The sequence below is a fragment of the Clupea harengus genome, chromosome 3 (assembly GCF_900700415.2).
Source record: "Clupea harengus chromosome 3, Ch_v2.0.2, whole genome shotgun sequence".
NCBI lineage: Eukaryota > Metazoa > Chordata > Actinopteri > Clupeiformes > Clupeidae > Clupea > Clupea harengus.
Genome location: NC_045154.1, coordinates 421,138 through 439,683, shown reverse-complemented (window position 1 = coordinate 439,683; position 18,546 = coordinate 421,138). Strand labels below are relative to the sequence as shown.

At 40.6% G+C, this 18,546-nt stretch overlaps 1 protein-coding gene across 1 annotated transcript in view; it reads left to right on the top strand.

Annotated features, from left to right (window-relative positions):
* The window catches only part of cep290 (centrosomal protein 290), a 63,338-nt gene that overhangs the window by 19,688 nt on the left and 25,104 nt on the right, over positions 1-18,546 (top strand). Inside the window, exons 16-29 of the mRNA XM_031561725.2 lie at positions 4-99; positions 5,879-5,983; positions 6,066-6,190; positions 6,685-6,849; positions 7,484-7,633; positions 7,783-7,898; positions 7,999-8,101; positions 9,834-10,064; positions 10,203-10,376; positions 10,488-10,599; positions 12,048-12,244; positions 13,698-13,849; positions 13,948-14,059; positions 16,804-17,259. Coding sequence (XP_031417585.1) covers positions 4-99; positions 5,879-5,983; positions 6,066-6,190; positions 6,685-6,849; positions 7,484-7,633; positions 7,783-7,898; positions 7,999-8,101; positions 9,834-10,064; positions 10,203-10,376; positions 10,488-10,599; positions 12,048-12,244; positions 13,698-13,849; positions 13,948-14,059; positions 16,804-17,259 — 2,294 coding nt within the window. The remainder of the gene's footprint in view (positions 1-3; positions 100-5,878; positions 5,984-6,065; positions 6,191-6,684; positions 6,850-7,483; positions 7,634-7,782; positions 7,899-7,998; positions 8,102-9,833; positions 10,065-10,202; positions 10,377-10,487; positions 10,600-12,047; positions 12,245-13,697; positions 13,850-13,947; positions 14,060-16,803; positions 17,260-18,546) is intronic.

Sequence of the window (18,546 nt, the reverse complement as noted above, 5' to 3'; positions counted from 1 at the left end):
CAGGGATGAGCAGTGAACCTATGCCTAATATCTACACTCCAAGAGAGACCTCAGGTGCATCCACCGATGACCACATAAAAACAATGGTATGTCTGCTTTTTCTATTTTGACTATTAAGTCTTACTTACTTTCTTAGAAGACAAGGGTGATTGAAATTGAAATGTTAATGAATATATGTTTTTTAATTGAAATGTTTTGTTAGTATGTTACACATGGTAAATAGACACCAATGTTTACATGCATGTTGTGTCATGGGCCTCACTCATTTCCAATGGAGGGGGGGGGGGGGGGGGCAGGTTGTCACATGGGTAAATGGGTGAACACTATTCATTCCTTCAGAACTAGGGGCACGATCACAATACTGATAGAGATACATGTTGTGGCACCGCCCCCTGAATCAACATCTTGTTTACCTTTTAATCAAGATCACCCAGGTTTTACATCTAGGGTATTTACAGTTTGAACTTTTTATATATTGTTAGTGTGTGATTTGATACTTAAATACAGTCTCACCTTGAACTATCTTTGAGATTGAGCTAAACTGGGCAGATGGGTGTTTTGACTATTCAAAGCCTTGGCAGGTTTCCCCCCCCCTGAATTAGAGATTAAACTGGGAGAGTACATCACATCACTTGGTCAGCAGACATTTACTTTGGATCATTCCAAAGTGGCGCCATGTGACGATGTGATCGTCCCTACGGTTGAATATGCTCTCTGGCTGCCATGCCACTGAGCCGGGCTCTTTGGTGTGGCGGTCAGAGAGCATGTTTGGCACCCTGTAGACCTGGGTTCGAGTCCGGGTAGGGTGACCCTGCTCTCCCTTCGCTACACGCCACATTAAAGCATCTCTCATGTGGCCTGAGGGATAAAAGGCCAGTGCATACAGGGATCAAACTGTCTGGGAGAATTTGGGATGAAATAAGACGTTATGACGTTAACATTACAGAGGAGTCCTCAGATGAGAAGGAGAATGTCTGTCTTGTCTGTGTGGACCTATTTTCAAACAAGTTGCCGTGTGTGAGATGCAGGTGCTGCATGCAGGTTTTGCCATAACTGACTTCAAATAATGCTTGGCAGACTTTAGGTCTCTGTCTGAGATTTAGTCTGCCATCTTTATTTTGTATTTAATTATTTTTTAGAAATGATTGGTTTGGCCTACTTGTATGTTCACTTAAGGCATTGAGTTCAGTTTTGGATATGAAATAAAAACTTGCTTAAGTTAAAAACTTTAAAAAAAATTGCTGAAGGAAATAATAGTGCTTGCACAGCAAACAAATAAATACTATAGCCTCAAACAACATCATCAGCATCCAAGCTGTTTAGAATTGTGAAATTAGAAGTGGTCCAGTGGCCAGATTATTGGAATTTTAGGAAATGTATATAAAAAAAAAGACAAATACAATTTGAACATTATAGAAGTAACGGTTCTTGGACATACATCAATGTATAGTTGGAGTTCACCCACAGATATAGGCTGCTTCTTTGATTGCCCATTGGCAACCATTTTTGTTGAGCCAGCCAGTTTATACTTCAGGACATGTTCACATAACATATGTTAACATATTGCTAAGTACAGTCAAGGTGAGGCAAGTTAGTTTATATAGCACATCTCACACACAGAGGCAATTCAATATGCTTTACATAAATAAAAGCAAAAGGAACATTACAGTTTTTCTCGATTGTTTAAGCACGATTTTTATGGTTTTGTTTTTCAAAACACTACACACAATTAGCAGTCACTCAAAATGTAAAATGTATAGCAAAAGTGGCTCTTGAGATTATTTCAGTTATGTCAATAGGGGACATGCCTTAAAGTTTCATTCGCCCACAACTAGAAACGGTTTGACAAATCAAAATTCTTTGAACAGCTTTTCACAGCATGGTCTGGAGATGAGGCACAACACATTTCATGACCATTGATGATGAAGGGGCTCAGAGTAGTTTGTCCTATTTGTGAAAATGTGAAAAAGAGATACAGTGCCCTCCACAATTATTGGCACCCCTAGTGAATATGAGCAAAACAGGCTATAAAAAAATATGTCTTTGCTGTTTATCCTCTTGGTCTTTCACTCAAAATATTCACAAAAATCTTACCTTTTCATTGAAGCAAAATTATTGAAAGAAAAAAAAACTGTTGACATTAAATAAATATTTTTCCCCAAAACATGTGTGCCACAATTATTGGCACCCCTAGAAAAATCTTATAATTAAAATCTAACTGAAGTATATTTCCAGTCATGTTTTACATTTTTAAGTTCACCTGTTTGATAAGGAACTCTTAAGAGGTCAACCATGACTTCCTGTTCCACTGGCGAACAAATATGAGGTGACACAGGCCAAATTCCATTAGTCATTCATCACTATGGGAAAGACCCAAGAACACAGTGACAATGTGCGACGGAAAGTTGTGGAGCTGCACAAATCAAGAAATGGACACAAGTAAATCTCTAAAGAGTTGAAAATACCCATTTCCACTATCATGGAAATAATTAAGTAGTTTAAAGCGACAGGAGATGTTAAGAATCAGCCTGGAAGAGGACCTATCTGTAAATTGACCCCACGCACCGTGAGGAGGATGGTTTGACTGGCAAAAGAATCTCCAAGGATCACAGCTGGAGAATTGCAGAGGTAAATTGAGTCTTGGGTTCAGAAAGTCTCCAGAACTACCATCAGACGCCACCTCCATCACCACAAATTGTTTTGGAGGGTTGCCAGAAAAAAGCCTCTGCTGTCAATCAACAACAAACTAAAGAGCCTACAGTTTGCCAAATGTAAGTCAGACTTTCAATGGGACCGAGTTATATGGTCAGATGAGACCAAAATAAAGCTTTTTGGCAACAAACATCAAAGGTGGGTTTGGCGTAGACAGAAAGATAGCCATACAGAAGAGACCCCCATACCCAATGTGAAGTATGGTGGCGGATCTTTGGTGTTGTGGGGCTGTTTTGCTTCCAAAGGCCCTCGACATCTTGTTAGGAGACATGGTATCATGAACTCCATCAAATACCAGCAGATATTAAATGAAAACCTAACAGCCCCCTCTAGGAAGCTTAAAATGGGCCGTGGTTGGACCTTCCAGCAGGACAATGATCCAAAGCACACCTCAAAATCAACACAAAAATTGTTCACCGACCACGGAATAAAGGTTTTGCCATGGCCATCACAGTCCCCTGACCTAAACCCCATAGAAAATCTGTCGGAAGAGCTGAAGCCGAGTATACAAGCGTTGACCTAAGAATCTGAAGGATCTGGAGAGATACTGTATGTAGGAATGGTCTCAGATCCCGTGCCATGTGTTCACCAACCTCATCACACATTATAGGAGAAGACTCAGAGCTATTATCTTGGCAAAGGGAGGCTGCACAAAACATTAAATTAAGGGGTGCCAATAATTGTGGCACACATGTTTTGGGGAAAAATATTTATTTAATGTCAACAGTTTTTTTTTCTTTCAATAGTTTTACTTCAATGAAAAGGCAAGATTTTTGTGAATATTTTGAGTGAGAGACCAAGAGGATAAACAGCAAAGACATATTTTTTTATAGCCTGTTTTGCTCATATTCACTAGGGGTGCCAATAATTGTGGAGGGCACTGTAGATAGAGAGAGGGAGGAAAAGGATCGGCATATATTTGAGTTAGAAAAAGGAGAGATGATAGAGGAGAGGTTTGGAAGGATAAAAGTCTGAAGAGAGTAAAGATGGAAAGGAGAGAAAATGGAGTGATGCAGTGTGATGGAAAGTGTGAGAGAGGAGTTGAGGAGAGATAGATAAACCTATCAGGTTCTGGGGAGAGAGAAGGAGTGAAAGAGAGGAAGGAGAGGAAGGAGATGGGAGAGGAAGGAGCGATGGATAGGGTGGAACACGTACACGGCATGGGAGAAAGAAGCAAAGAAGATGGAAGGAGAATGATGGAGAACATTGGATAGGAAAAGATGGAGGACAAGAAAGTCAGAGAAACCCGATCGTGAAGGAGAAAGAGTGGGAATTGATGGACAGGGTAATAAAAAGAAAAATGGGAAGGCAAATTAGAATCCCATCTTATGGAACACATTTGCAACTTCTGAGCTAGGTACGGAAACGAAAAATGCATAGCTTACATTACTATGGTATTCAACGTTTAATAGATCACAATTGTATCCTTCACATAGCTTTTTTTACTTAGAATTGTCCTGGGAACAAACTGTGGGTTATGTGGTGCAGTCGATTCAGAACCCCAGCAGAACTGGCCAGCAGGGTGAAGCCTGTTAAGCTGAGCATTGGGTCAACAGGAGAGCGTGGACATCCAAATGGATTCATTCACATATGATGGTATATAATTTATACACTCTATTGAAGATTCAGTCTTAGGTTTCAGTCAGTCAAGATCCAGGTTTTAATCTTATACAGTGGTGGCCAACCAAGGGAGACAAAGCCTGAACGTCCACTCATAGCTTCACCTCAGGCTCATCTGATCTATTCCTTGTAGGATTTGCTCTTAAAAGCTGAGTTTAGGGGTGTTACCGTCTATTCAAATGGGCCATGGGTGCCGGGCTCTTTGTCTCGACCTGGGGGGGGGGAAGGTGAGTCTAATATCACACCTCACTCCCCAGGTCAGCCCAAGAGTATATTCACCCAGGAACTGTTTGCATGCTATTATAACTAGGTATAATATCATTGAATTATTGACTATGGCATATTCTTATGACCTATGCCGGTCCCTTCACATAACACAGGGCTACTGGTGACCGTGTAGATATACTGGCAATAAGAGATATCCCAGTGGAAGCAAGAGCAGCCGTGACCAGTAACCTACATGAATGGGGAGTCCATACATTTACATTTACATTTAGTCATTTAGCAGACGCTTTTGTCCAAAGCGACGTACAAGGGAGAGAATAGTCAAGCTACGAGCAATAGAACCTGGTGCAACAATAAATAAATACTACTTTACATAAGAAATATAACAAAATGAAATAAAAAAAAAAGAAAGAAAGAAGTGCAGAAATGTAACCGCTGTAATTGCAAGTTAGGCACTAGTCGAAGTGCCAGTTAGGACGGGAAGTGCTCTCTGAAGAGTTGGGTCTTCAAAAGCTTCTTAAAGGTAGAGAGGGACGCCCCTTACGATATGGGAGGTTGCGAAACTATGTTTATGTTGATGATTTTGAACACCTGAATGCAATCTCTTTCTGCATTCTGTTGCAGCCAACCTTTTGTAGAAAATGTGCTGGTGTGGTATGTGCCATTTCATTTTCTGCCTCGGTTTAGTTGGACAACAATGGATTCCTCATTCCTGAACGCAGTTAAGAAAGAGTTAAGAAGAAATGTCTTACTTACTTACAACTTAAGATGAAAATATTAGCCAAATAAGAGAAGTGTCCATTACAACACTTTTTTTATAAAAGAGTGTGTAACAGTGCATGTCTTCAATGGCATCCTATTAACTGGCTGTGTGGTGCTGGTCAAGAACAGGACTGGTAGGCCTCAATCTACTTCCAAGACACAAGGAAAGTTCGAAGGAAAGTGTTCCCCATGCAAGTCTATCTAGCTGCTACAGCTCTGCTTCCCTCAGTCTTCTGCACACAGTTAAAGTTAACATTTCAGTGTCAGGCAACAGTTTAACAGAGCTTAACGAGAATACAAATGAAAAGGTAGTGAAAACCTGGGGTGCACAAATGTTTGACTGGTAGTATACGAGGCCACTGACTGTCTTACTGTGTATTACACTATGACTTCAAACCACAATGAACAATTTTGTTCTGTTTCAACAACTTTTGAACATACATACTTTCTTTTAAACATCATTTGTTACAGCCAGAGCAGTAGGAATCAATTTAATCAACAATGTAATCAACAAACAGCATTTGTTTTAACTTGTAATTCATTTGTAAACTCTATCTTTTTTTGATTGACACTCCACAGAATGAACATCTTCGAATGGAGCTTAATAACAAACAGATCGAACTGGAACTGAAAGAAAAGGAATCATCTGAATTTAAGGCCAAATGTAAGTTCCACTCTGTGTGTGTTTTAAATATGAATTTTATTATGTAAACTGATTATCTGTTAAACTCCCGTTTACCTCCCAGTCAATGAAATGTTAAATGAAAATAAGCACCTGGAAGAAGGCATCAAGGAGATCCTGGGGGCTCTACAGGACAACCAGCAGAGGACACACACCATTAGTGTTCCCTGTTTGGAGAGGCTGGTGACTGTGAGTTCAGCTCTTGCTGTAGTGGAAGCTTCTCACTCTTTGACATTTATGAGTTTATAAGATAGATAGATAGATAGATAGATAGATAGATGGATACTTTATTAATCCCGAGGGAAATTTAGGAAATATATATACCATATATATATATATATATATATATATATATATATATATATATATATGGTTGATAACAGTCTCAATAGTTTACCAGTTTAACATGGCTATATAATGGCGTAGCCTCAGCTTCTACCCGCTAGGAGGACACTCATATTATGGCTCGTTTGTTTGCATTTGTGCCTGGTAACACACTATGTTCTCCCTATGTGTATGTATATATGTGATTTTATGTATGAATGTCGGTGAGGTATATAAGTGTATAAGTGTATTTGTGTATGTGTATAAGCTACTGGATGACCTAAATTTCCCTCGGGATTAATAAACTATCTATCTATCTATCTATCTATCTATCTATCTATCTATCTATCTATCTAAAGGCTTTAGAAATGAAAAACACAGAAGGAGCTCCCGAGTCCAGTCTGCAACTGAAGATGCAGGTGGACACTTTAACAGGCCGGAACCATGAACTGAGACAGGAGATGAGAGGTGTGAGGGACGACGCAGCACAGACTCTGAGGGAACTGGTAATGGCCAGTGAAAAGGTATTTCATTTGGAGACCTCTTGTAATATATATGTCAAAGTCAAAGTCAAAGTAGCTTTATTGTCAATTACTTTGCATGTTAAGACATACAAAGGAATCGAAAAAAACGTTTCCCACTCTCCCACGGTGAAACATATAAGTGCACACGCACAACAACAGATAAGACAAGACATATAGATATACATATACATATAGTTATAAACATTCAGATACATGTACAGCAGCATAAGTTTACTTTAAAGTGAGGTTATGGTAGTGCAAAAAAAGGCAGCAAAAAGACATCCTGTGAGATGTGAGAGATGCTGTAATATATACTAATTATATTAATAGCACATACATATATTAGTACACGCTTTAGGGGTAGTGTTACTCTGCTTTTTAACACAATACACAGTGTCAATTCTTTTGTTCAAATTCCTACTTCACTAGCTGTGTAACTGCACCTAATACTGAGGCTTCATGTCACTCTTCATTGTTGTTTAGGTACTCCCACAACGTACCGTTTACGTCACACAACCACTGCATCATTTCTTCACTCAATTTAGTTTGACAGATTGACTTTGTGCTAAGGGTGCCATTTTGAATTAAGTCAACGGTAATTGTTGCTTTATTTTTTTTGTGTGCGTCTTGGTAGGTTATGCGTTTGGAGAGTGAATTAGAAACACTGAGGAAATCTAATGAGACCAAAGCAGTCTTTAAGGCTGTGTGCATTCCTGAGGAATTGACACCATCTAATGTGGATGCCATCAGCTCTTTGAATGATTATGCTGTTCATCTTCTGCTGGTATGTTAAAAACATTCGTTTTTATTCTTAAAACATTGTATACATTCACGAAAGGACATGATCCTTTCAGGTCTGGATATTCCAGCAGTTTGGTCCTTACTCAAAGTTGTATTTTGTATGACTGACTTTTTTACCTATTTTCTTTTTAGGAGGTTAAAGATAAAGAAGACACATGCAAGCGACTTCAGGTGGCTTTAAAGGAGTACAGAAGAAAACTAGCCGTGATTCGGCACCAGCAAGGTCTTCTATATGAAGAATATCAAAGGTTTTGTTTTTGGCAGAAGAAAGTCTCTTAAAATTGAAAAAAAGATGACCTACTTCTAGATTTGATTTCCCATGTTAACTTCTGCTGATCTTGATTCCAGTGAGAGGGAAGCGTGGCAGAAGGAGAGAGAGTCACTTAAGGAGGCAAAGAATAAGTTGGAAGAGCAGCGAGAGCGGGATGAGGTGAAGATCAAAGAGTTCACTGTGAGTAAGGTTTCAGGCCACGTATTTAACACTGTTTTACATTTACATTTAGTCATTTAGCAGACGCTTTTATCCAAAGCGACTTACAAGGATGTATACACATTTTACATTTACACTGATGGCACACTGCACATCAGGAGCAATTAGGGGTTCAGTGTCTTGCTCAAGGACGCTTCGACAGGGAATCGAACTAGTAACCTTCTGATTACTAAACGACTTCTCTACTTCCTGTACCACTGTCACCTTTACTTTAGTTCCCAACTCTTAATCTTGACAACAACAGTCCCAATGACTGGGGCCCTCATTTATAAATGCTGAGTTCATCATCTTTCATTCTCACGGTCAGAAGTAACAAGAGTGGGGTGAACGTGAGACTGTGTGTTCATGCTAATTTCATGTGTTCATCATCTTTCATTCTCACGGTCAGAAGTAACGAGAGTGGAGTGAACGTGAGACTGTGTGTTCCTCCTCCATGCTAATTTCATGCCTGCTGTACCCACATTCCTTCTGGATTCTGTTAATGGGAAGCACTTGGCTTTGCATTGCAACTATTAACATTACAAATGAGTTTTAATGCGTCTGCAATAGATTTATACATCATTTAGCGGTGATCAAGAAGACATAGTGTGTAAGAGAGTGTGAACAGTGCTGACTGACTGTCTGCTTTTGAAATGGAATGGATGTCAAATACTTTTGGCCACTGGTGGGGATTTTGTCTCTGTTCCTTATTTGCTGTTATTAACAGTTAGTGACACAGACCTCTACTCAGTAAGTGACACAGACCTCTACTCAGTAAGTGACACAGACCTCTACTCAGTTAGTGACACAGACCTCTACTCAGTAGCTTCTCAATCCTAAACATTATATTCCCACAGTAGATGGAGCTTGTGGAGTCAGTGTATACCATTTGTAATATACACAATTACCAAGAATTAAATCTATTTATAGTGGCTAGTAAAATATTGAGTTCCACCATATACCCGCCTCTTTTGCCGGAAGACCAAAAAAGTTTATTTGCATCCCTACCACAGCATACTTGTGTTATAACCAGGTGCTCATTGTTCTGGTTACATTAGCTTTGCATGCTACCAGAGTTATGTGGAATGCAATTCCAGATTGTAACATTCAAAAACACATGCATTTGTTGACAAATTTAAAGGATTTAGAGCCAGCTAAGAAACAAATTCTACAGCTGTCCATGAATTATACCCTGAAACTCTGGAGGTCAAATCACACACAAAAAATCAGTGTGATCAGCACCTTAGACACACTATATGGTTCACCTAATAATAATAATAATAATTTATTTTATTTGTAATGCACTCTTCATTCAAAATAATCTCAGAGTGCCAACATATTAAAAACTAACTATAATAATACAATAAAATAAAAATGAATTAACATAAGCATAATAGAAAACATTTTAACATTTTAACATACGATTTAACACAAGGCCAGAAATGCCTTCCTGAATAAAAATGTTTTTAGTCCAGCTTTAAAGGAGTCCAGCGTCTGCGTTGCCCTTAGGTGGTCAGGGAGGCTGTTCCATAAGCGCGGCGCTGCCGAGCAAAAGGCCCGGTCGCCCATGGTGCGGACCTAAGCAAGCTCTTGTCCAATATTCATGCTGAACAGTAAGAATCATGTAGCGTGAGTCATGTAGCAGTAAGAATATTTCTGTAGCACGGGGGGAAACGGTCTCTCACTTCAGCATGTGTTATCTGTTTCTGCGCAGCACTGGCTTGAGGTGTTAGAGCAGCACCCCACAGAGATCAAGAGAGGGATCTCGGAGGCGTCTCGAAAGATGACCGTGCTCCGCGTGAACGAGAAGTCCCTCACCAGGTACTGCACCACTCTGCTGGAACTGGAGCAGCACCTCCGGAAGGAGAACAACAAGCTCAAAGATGATTCTGTTAAAATGGAAATGTCTGTGACTGAGAGGATGTCTTACTTACAAAGATATAAGGTATGTTTTTATTATTTTTCAGAGCATTCTATGTGGGTCATTTAATTTAAGTAAATAAAAAGGTTGAATTACATTTTATTTTCTGCTTGTACTAAAACTGCTGATGCTAATCAGATGTATAATTCTCAATTTTTAAAGGACATGGCTGTTTTCAAAATAGCTGCCCTCCAGAAGGCTCTGGATAATAGCGTCCCTTCCCCGGAACTTGAGAAAGCCCACAAACAGTACATCAACCTAACGGTCAAATACAGAGACCTCCTGCAGAAAGACAACCATCTCGTTCAGAGGGCCACTGCGCTCGAACATTTACAGGTAGAAAAAAAAGCATATCGTTCTGTAAATCATGACTCTCTTGTGATTTAAGCCTTTTTATGAGTTATAAAAAATGTGTCTTTACATGTCTTCTTGTCTTTTCTAACTTAGCAAGAGAATGTGTCCCTTCATGAACACATCAGCGCCCTCAACAAAGAACTGCATATCAACAGGGAGAGGATCCACGTGCTGGAACAAGCGTGGGATCACACACACTCTCAAGGTTAGAGGGTCAAAGTTCAGATGACTACAGATTGTTATGTTAAATCCAGACTGAAATAGTAGTCTTTTGTTCCTAAACATTTAGCCACACTTGCTATAACCTTTCTGTTAGGGCCACATGCTTGAACATAGGAAGGGATCTTTGATTCAAATTTTGTCCTTTTGAACTACATACTAAAAAAAGTGATTTTTATCATCCAAGAAACATCAGACCAGTTTTATCTGTTAATGGTTTTGCTGATTTACATACAAAGCTCCACATGGCTTGGCCCCAGATTCTAGATCGGCACTTTTCGACCTCTATAGTCCTGTGAAGCCGCTCAGATAACTTCATCAAGGTGTGCTGGTTGTTCTAGAAGACAGACTCAAATGGAAGGATGATCGCTCCTTCGCTGATTTGGCCCCCAAAACTCTGGAACAGCCTTCACTATAATATCCCATCTGCGTCCCCCCCAGGGGCCGTTAACTGTTCTCTCAAAGCTCATTTTTATACAAAAAATTGCCTGATGCCTCGTGGTTATTGTATCGGTCAACTGAGTGCATTAAGGAGTGCATTTTCTTCATTGTTAATATTAAATAAATTGATCTAAACCTTTTTACCTGTGTATCCATTATATGTCCTTTATCATTCTTAGATTTATACCCATGTTTTACTTGTTTCTGTTTATTTATTTTTGTTGAATTATGTTATTATATTGTGTAAAGCACCTTGGCCTCTAGTCGGAAAGGTGCTATAAAAATACAATTATTAAAGTTATTATTTAATATAGTTGGTAACAAGCACTGATGAAACTAAAGAGGGTAGAACTAATGGAGAGAACTGTGGTACTGTGGTGTGTGTGTGTGTGTGTGTGTGTGTGTGTATGTGTGGTTGTATGTGTGGTTGTGTGTGTGTGTTTGTGGCTGTGTCTGTGTGGTTGTGTGTGTGTGTGTGGTACTTATGGAGAGAACTGTGGTACTGTGGTGTGTGTGTGTGTGTGTGTGTGTTCATATGTGATGGAGAGAACTGTGGTACTGTGGTGTGTTTGTGTGTTCATATGTGATGGAGAGAACTGTGGTACTGTGGTGTGTGTGTGTGTGTGTGTGTGTGTGTGTGGTACTAATGGAGAGAACTGTGGTGTGTGTGTGTGTGTGTGTGTGTGTGTGTGTGTGTGTGTGTGTGTGTGTGTGTGTGTTCATATGTGATGGAGAGAACTGTGGGGTGTGTGTGTGTGTGTGTGTGTGTGTGTGTGTGTGTGTGTGTGTGTGTGTGTGTGTGTGTGTGTGTGTTTTTGTGTGTTCATATGTGATGGAGAGAACTGTGGTACTGTGGTGTGTGTGTGTGTGTGTGTGTACTGTGATGTGTGTGTGTGTGTGTGTGTGTGTGTGTGTGTGTGTTCATATGTGATGGAGTGAACTGTAGTACTGTGGCGCCGATCATAACATGACGACATGATTTTTACTCCACAGATGACAGCAGGGCTGAAAAGGCGACGATGACGAACGGTGAAATAGTGTCTGTTTCTAAAAAGATGGCTACTCTGGAGATGAAGGAGCTGAACGAGCGGCAGAGGGCGGAGCACGCCCAGAGGATGTACGAGCAGCTTCGCGATTCTCTAAGACAAGTGGAACAACGCAATCTTGACCTGGAGAACAAATTTGTGGAGGTAAGTTTGTCTATCAGGTTATTTGGGCATCTTTTTACATTTAGTCATTTAGCAGACGCTTTTATCCAAAGCGACTTACATATGTGCGACTTACAATGTATACACATTTTACATTTTACACTGATGGCACACTGCACATCAGGAGCAATTAGGGGTTCAGTGTCTTGCTCAAGGACACTTCGACAGGGAATTGAACTAGCAACCTTCTGATTACTAAACGACTTCTTTACCTCCTGTACCACTGCCGCAAACTCAAACAGTTGACTAGTCTTGTCACAGGACAGCTATATGTATTACAGTATATTCTGGCATCCGAGGCTTAATGACTAATTAATGTGCAGTGTATGGCTTAATGACTAATTAATGTGCAGTGTATGGCTGGCTTAGAGTGTCCAACGGCCACACGGTAGCTGCTTGGATGAAAACGGCAGGAGCTGTTTGAAACCTCCTCAGAGATCAAAGTTGTGTGTTTTTTTTTGTGATTGCTTTCTTTTTTCTTTTCTTTTTGGTTTTCGCTTTGTATACAAATATAATGCTGAAAGGGATGGGGGTCTACATTCTTGTGTTTTTGTAATGATCATTTGCAAATGCAAATTTACATGCCTAAAGCAGAAGCGATACGTACACATATTTTCTCAATCAGTATTTCTAATAGAAATATTTATGCTTTAGATTAATATACAGCAAAAACACTTATTTACATTACATTAAAAAATGATTAATTCAAAACTTAAATGTATTATGTGTGATTACCCCTGTGCTTGTGAGTTCCAGATTTAGAGAGATGCAAATTATTGACAAAATGACAGAGGTGTCACATATTTCACCGAACTGATCATACTTAGGTAGTAACTATGAGGGGTTTAAGCAGCATTATGTAACAATTTGACCTTTGAAATAACAGCTTCAGAATCATTTTGGAGGTACACTGACTTGTAATACAGATAATGGCGTTTGTGCCACTGCCACAGCATGTAACTTTGCTGGACAGGGTGCCACACCTCTCACACAACGACTAGACCTGGCTGCTAGCTATAAGAAGAAGCTAAGCACAGTATTCTCTGTATGGACATCTTGGCAACATTTAATATTCCAGTGCTTGGACTCCATAATATGTGAATGCAGCAACAGAGCAACTGTTGCACACCAAACAAATCTTACATGCCAATTAAGATGGAAAGTGAGGCGACAGTCGTACAGTGGTAGAGAAGTCGTTTAGTAATCAGAAGGTTGCTAGTTTGATTCCCTGTCGAAGCGTCCTTGAGCAAGACACTGAACCCCTAATTGCTCCTGATGTGCAGTGTGCCATCAGTGTAAATGTAAAATGTGTATACATTGTAAGTCGCTTTGGACAAAAGCGTCTGCTAAATGACTAAATGTAAATGTAATGTAAATGGAAAGTGCACCTTTTGCTCTTTTGAGACTAATTCTTTGTGTATGTCTGGGTGACCAGGTGACCAAGCAGAACTTGGATTCCCAGAGAGTGGAGCAGGAGCTGCGTGATGAGTTGGCCAACAGCGTCAGTGCGGCTGTGAACGACCGCGACCAGAAGTGCATCACTGATCACGAGAGGACAGAGGCTGAGATGAAGATGGAGATCTCCAAGTGAGCTTTGTGTGGATGTGGTTCAAAATGATAAATCCCGATCATGAGACTTCCAGAACTGGTTTTGAAATAACTTTTAACTTTTTCATTTTCTGCAGGTTGCAGGAAGTAGCCAACGTGGCCAAAATGCAGGTGTCTGCACTGGAAGCCAGGCAGCTGTCCAGAGAAAAGGAAATTGAAGCGCTGAGGAGACAGACCCTAGAGTACCAGGTGAGAGGGCGTGCTCCTACTACTTCTAAAGATCAAAATACACCTGGTATGCGATTCCATGTGATTTTGCACAAATATGTTGTACATTAGTTAAGGGATCATGGATGACACGTAGGGCCAATGATTTTCCGTGAAAAAAAAATGCATTTTCCGTTTCACATTTCGTGAATTCCGTTTTTTTCCGTTTTTGTTCACCCTGAGGTAGATTGATGGCTTAAAATTAGTGAATAATATGTGTCCTTCTTGGGTTTGGGAAGACTAGCGCGTGAATGTGACTGAATGTGGCTTTAGCGGAGGCGTGTGGGTCAACCGTTAAAAAGGGGGGCGTGGCCGGAGCGGAGTTCAGCGCAGACGTGACATTTTCTCAGTGGTTTTGTTCTTTAATTAATGTTTGTTCATCGTTGCAATCGTTGTTGTGTTTATTTGAAAGAAATATAGCCTTGCAGCCCAAAATATAGGGGAATTTGGGCGATTTGTATGCACAAAATGATGTTTCCGTCTGAAAGTTGCAATTCCAGTTCAATTCCGTCCGTTTTCCGTTATCGCGGAAAATCATTGGCCCTAGACACGGCACTCTGCTTCGTGTTGCGGCCACATAACCACCTTGAACATGCATTATTTTCTGCGGTTGACCTATTAACGTTATGTTAATTTGCGGATTTTCCTATAACGGACTTGTTCTTGAACTACTAGAACTACATTGAGTCTTTCCCTAAGGTACAGGCCGTAAAGTTGTAAGGCACGGCAGGTTTATGTATACAAATAATACACATTGGTTATCCAAAGGGCTTAACAAATGAGCACATACATTGACAGAGGACACAATGAAGAGAAAAGGAGAGCAACTGAGAAAGAGATCGAACAAGACACACACACACACAAACACACACACACACACACACACACACACACACTCAAACTCACTCAAACTCACACACACAAACACACACACACACACACTCAAACTCACTCAAACTCACACACACACACACACACACACACAGACACACACACACAGACACACACACACAGACACACACACACAGACACACACACACAGACACACACACACAGACACACACACACAGACACACACACACACAGACACACACACAGACACACACACAGACACACACACACACAGACACACACACACACACACACACACACACACACACACACACACACACACACACACACACACACACTCAAACTCACACACACACACACACACACACACACACACACACTCAAACTCACTCAAACTCACACACACAGACACACACACAGACACACACACAGACACACACACACACAGACACACACACAGACACACACACAGACACACACAACCACACACACACACTCAAACTCACTCAAACTCACACACACACACACACACACAATCAGCCAAAAGGATGCAAGTCAGATGCCATGCTTGCCTTCTCTCTGTTAGACTAGTCAGTAATAACTTATTAGCGCTCTTGCTATGTCTTGTGTTGCGCTTGCTTGATTTTGGGCTTGGTGTTAGGAAAGTTGTCGACTCTAGTTTTTCACCATAAACATCCCTGCCAATGTTATTTATAAAAGAATGTGATGTAGGCTGTAACCCTATCGGTGTCATCCTATATCTCACAAAGATATTTTTTCCAGATGCCCAAAGTCATCGACCTCAGTTCTGTCTCAGACTAGCGTCCAAATAAATGAATCTCACGCCAAAACGTTTGATCAGTCTTCGTCAATGTCACGCCAAATAAGGCTTGGAAGTTTGCAACCTTGAAAACCTAACTCCGCTAGCTTGTCATATATCAGACTGTCCGATGTATATTATGCCCAAAATAAGCCTTTATTATGCAACCAACAACATTGTATTAGATTACACATACTCCACATTCAAACATTTACAGAACACTGTATATAGGCTGAAAACGCGGGCAGTGTGCTAAAAGTTTTTGTTTAGAGGGCCAAAACTGCAAAAGAGCAGTCACCCTTAGACTTTAATTTGGACTCTGGAACAGCCAACAATCTGAACAGTCTCACAGGAGTATATGGGTGTAAAATATCGTATCTGACGCCAAGCCAGGGAGTGCTTTGTACATGATCAAAACCTTGAAATGAATGGAAGCCTAACCCTCGATCCCAAAGAGAATTGGGTTACCCCTACCTCAACCAGTGACCACACAAAACAGAGGGCTAGGGCTAGGTGTATTGGTGTGCTTTTTTTTTTTTCAAGTAAAAAGAAAAACATGATCATGATCATTTTCACAAAGATGTAAGACAGTAATTAGCTAACAGAAAATCTATGAGACCCTCCCCCCTCTCTATCCTTTCCTAGCCGTTTATTTATTTATTTATTCTTCTTTCTATTCATTGCCTATTTATTTATCTTCTCTTTTTTTTTTTTTTTTTCTCCTATTGATATTAGATCGCCTCACAGAATGGTTGACACATTGTAAATATTTACTATATTTGAGCCACTTACTGTGTTATGGACATATGAGGGCCTATGTTTTGTAAGAATATTGATGCATAGCTGTGAGAATTCATGACTGAGAAATGTTTTTTGTTTTTATGAACATACTAACTGCCAAGAGGTGTATGGGGAGGGTGGGTAAGGGGAATTTTGTTTGTGTTTAAAAAAAAAATGAAAACATGGAGGAAAAATGCTTGAGATAACCTGTATTGTACAATTCCTTCAATAAATAAATTATATAAAAAAAATCTACCTGCCTTTTTCCCCCCAGGCCCAGTCGGATGAGAAGGCCCTCATAGCCAAGCTCTATCAGCACATTGTTGCCTTGCAATTAAGTGAAACAACCGCTCTGTGTAGGCTGGAGAGCACCACTAACCAGCTTCGTAAACTCGAGGCTCAGATGCTGCGGGCTGAACAGCAGCTGGACGAAAAGGAGAAAACCCTGTGGTACGTCCGCCACAGTGCTCACGGCCAGGCCAAACACCTTCGGCAGACGATCCAGTTGTTGCGGAGGCAGTTTTGTGGTGCGCTTCCCCTGGCGCAGCAGGAGAGGTCTTTCCAGACCATGAGGCACCTTCAGGAGGATCGCGATCAGGTGAGACAGGAGGCCCTTCGGGCCGAAGAGCAGAGGCGGAGCTTAGAAGGCAAGGCCAAAGAGCTGGAGCTCAAACTCAAAGGACTGGAGGACCTCACAACCACTCTTAAGGATTCCAAAGGGGCTCAGAAGGTTTGTATGACTGATTCATGTACATGTACATACACATGGGCACAATGTTAGTCTAAACGTTTTAGGCTGTTGATGAGGTGCTGGAGGACCTGTGATAGGTGAAAATTCACCCTAGTTACCTCAGGACTCTGGAGCTGCATATAAGTATATTTATTAGACAAACAACAATTGCAATCGGGCTCACTCCCAGCACAAGGCTGAAAGTGAAGCCATGACAAACACATCGCACAAGGTTTATATAGACCGAAGTTGAGCGTTCAGCAGAGATAACCACGTGGTGGATTTCTGACGTCCGAGGCAAGGATGGAAGTTTTGCACAAGGTCGGAAGAAGCACAGTTCGAACCTTCTTATCACCTCTGGTCTAAACATGCTCTTGTACATATGCAGACTAAGTGGCACCTAATATTCTAAGTTACACACACGCAGAAACACAGAAAAGCCATGTTCCTGCTTACATAAGTACATGATTCATATAAGGTAATTAATAATACAAGGCACTTGATTATTATATTCTTAAGTCATTAACAGTGTTTGGAAATGATCTCCATCAACCTGTTTGAGTGGTACACAAAGGCCTCCATTTACAACCCCTCCAGTTGCAGTGCATTATGTTAAACTGATGTAATCGATTCACTATTAATATGTAGCTTCAAGCAGCCCAGCAGGGCATAGTTGCCATGGAAACTTCATGTCATTATGCCAAGGACACGGTTGTATGCACTCAAAGCAAGTTTCGTGTCAATTGACCAAAGATTGTCTGAGATATGAGCCCACTTCCTGTGTGATTGAAAGAGAGAGATAGTATTGATAGGTGTTGATACGGCAGTTGAGGCTGTTGCAAGAGTGGTTGCTACGGTGTCACTATGGAAGTCAATGTGGTTGCTATGGTGTTGCTAGGGTAGTTGGGGTGGTTTCTAGGATGTCGCTAGTGCATGTTTGGCAGTTGCAAAGGTGTTGCTATTGTGGTGTAGGTGGTTGCTAGGGTGGTTGCTAAGGTGGTTGCTAAGGTGTCGTTATGGAACTGAAAGTGATTGTCAACTGTTTTCTCTCTCTCACCCTAGCAGAGTGAATGAAAGAGAGATGGAAAGAAATGAATGATATTGAGGAGTTAAATGTTGTAAGATATAGAAAAAGGACTTAAAAAAACAGATATAGAGTGATTGAAAGAGAGAGATATTAAGGGAAAGAGACAGAAGAAATAAGTGAGTGAAAGAGCGAGTGAGGGGATTGATGGACAGAGTAATACAAGGAAAATGGGAAGAGTGAAAAAGAGTCAGGGTGAAGAG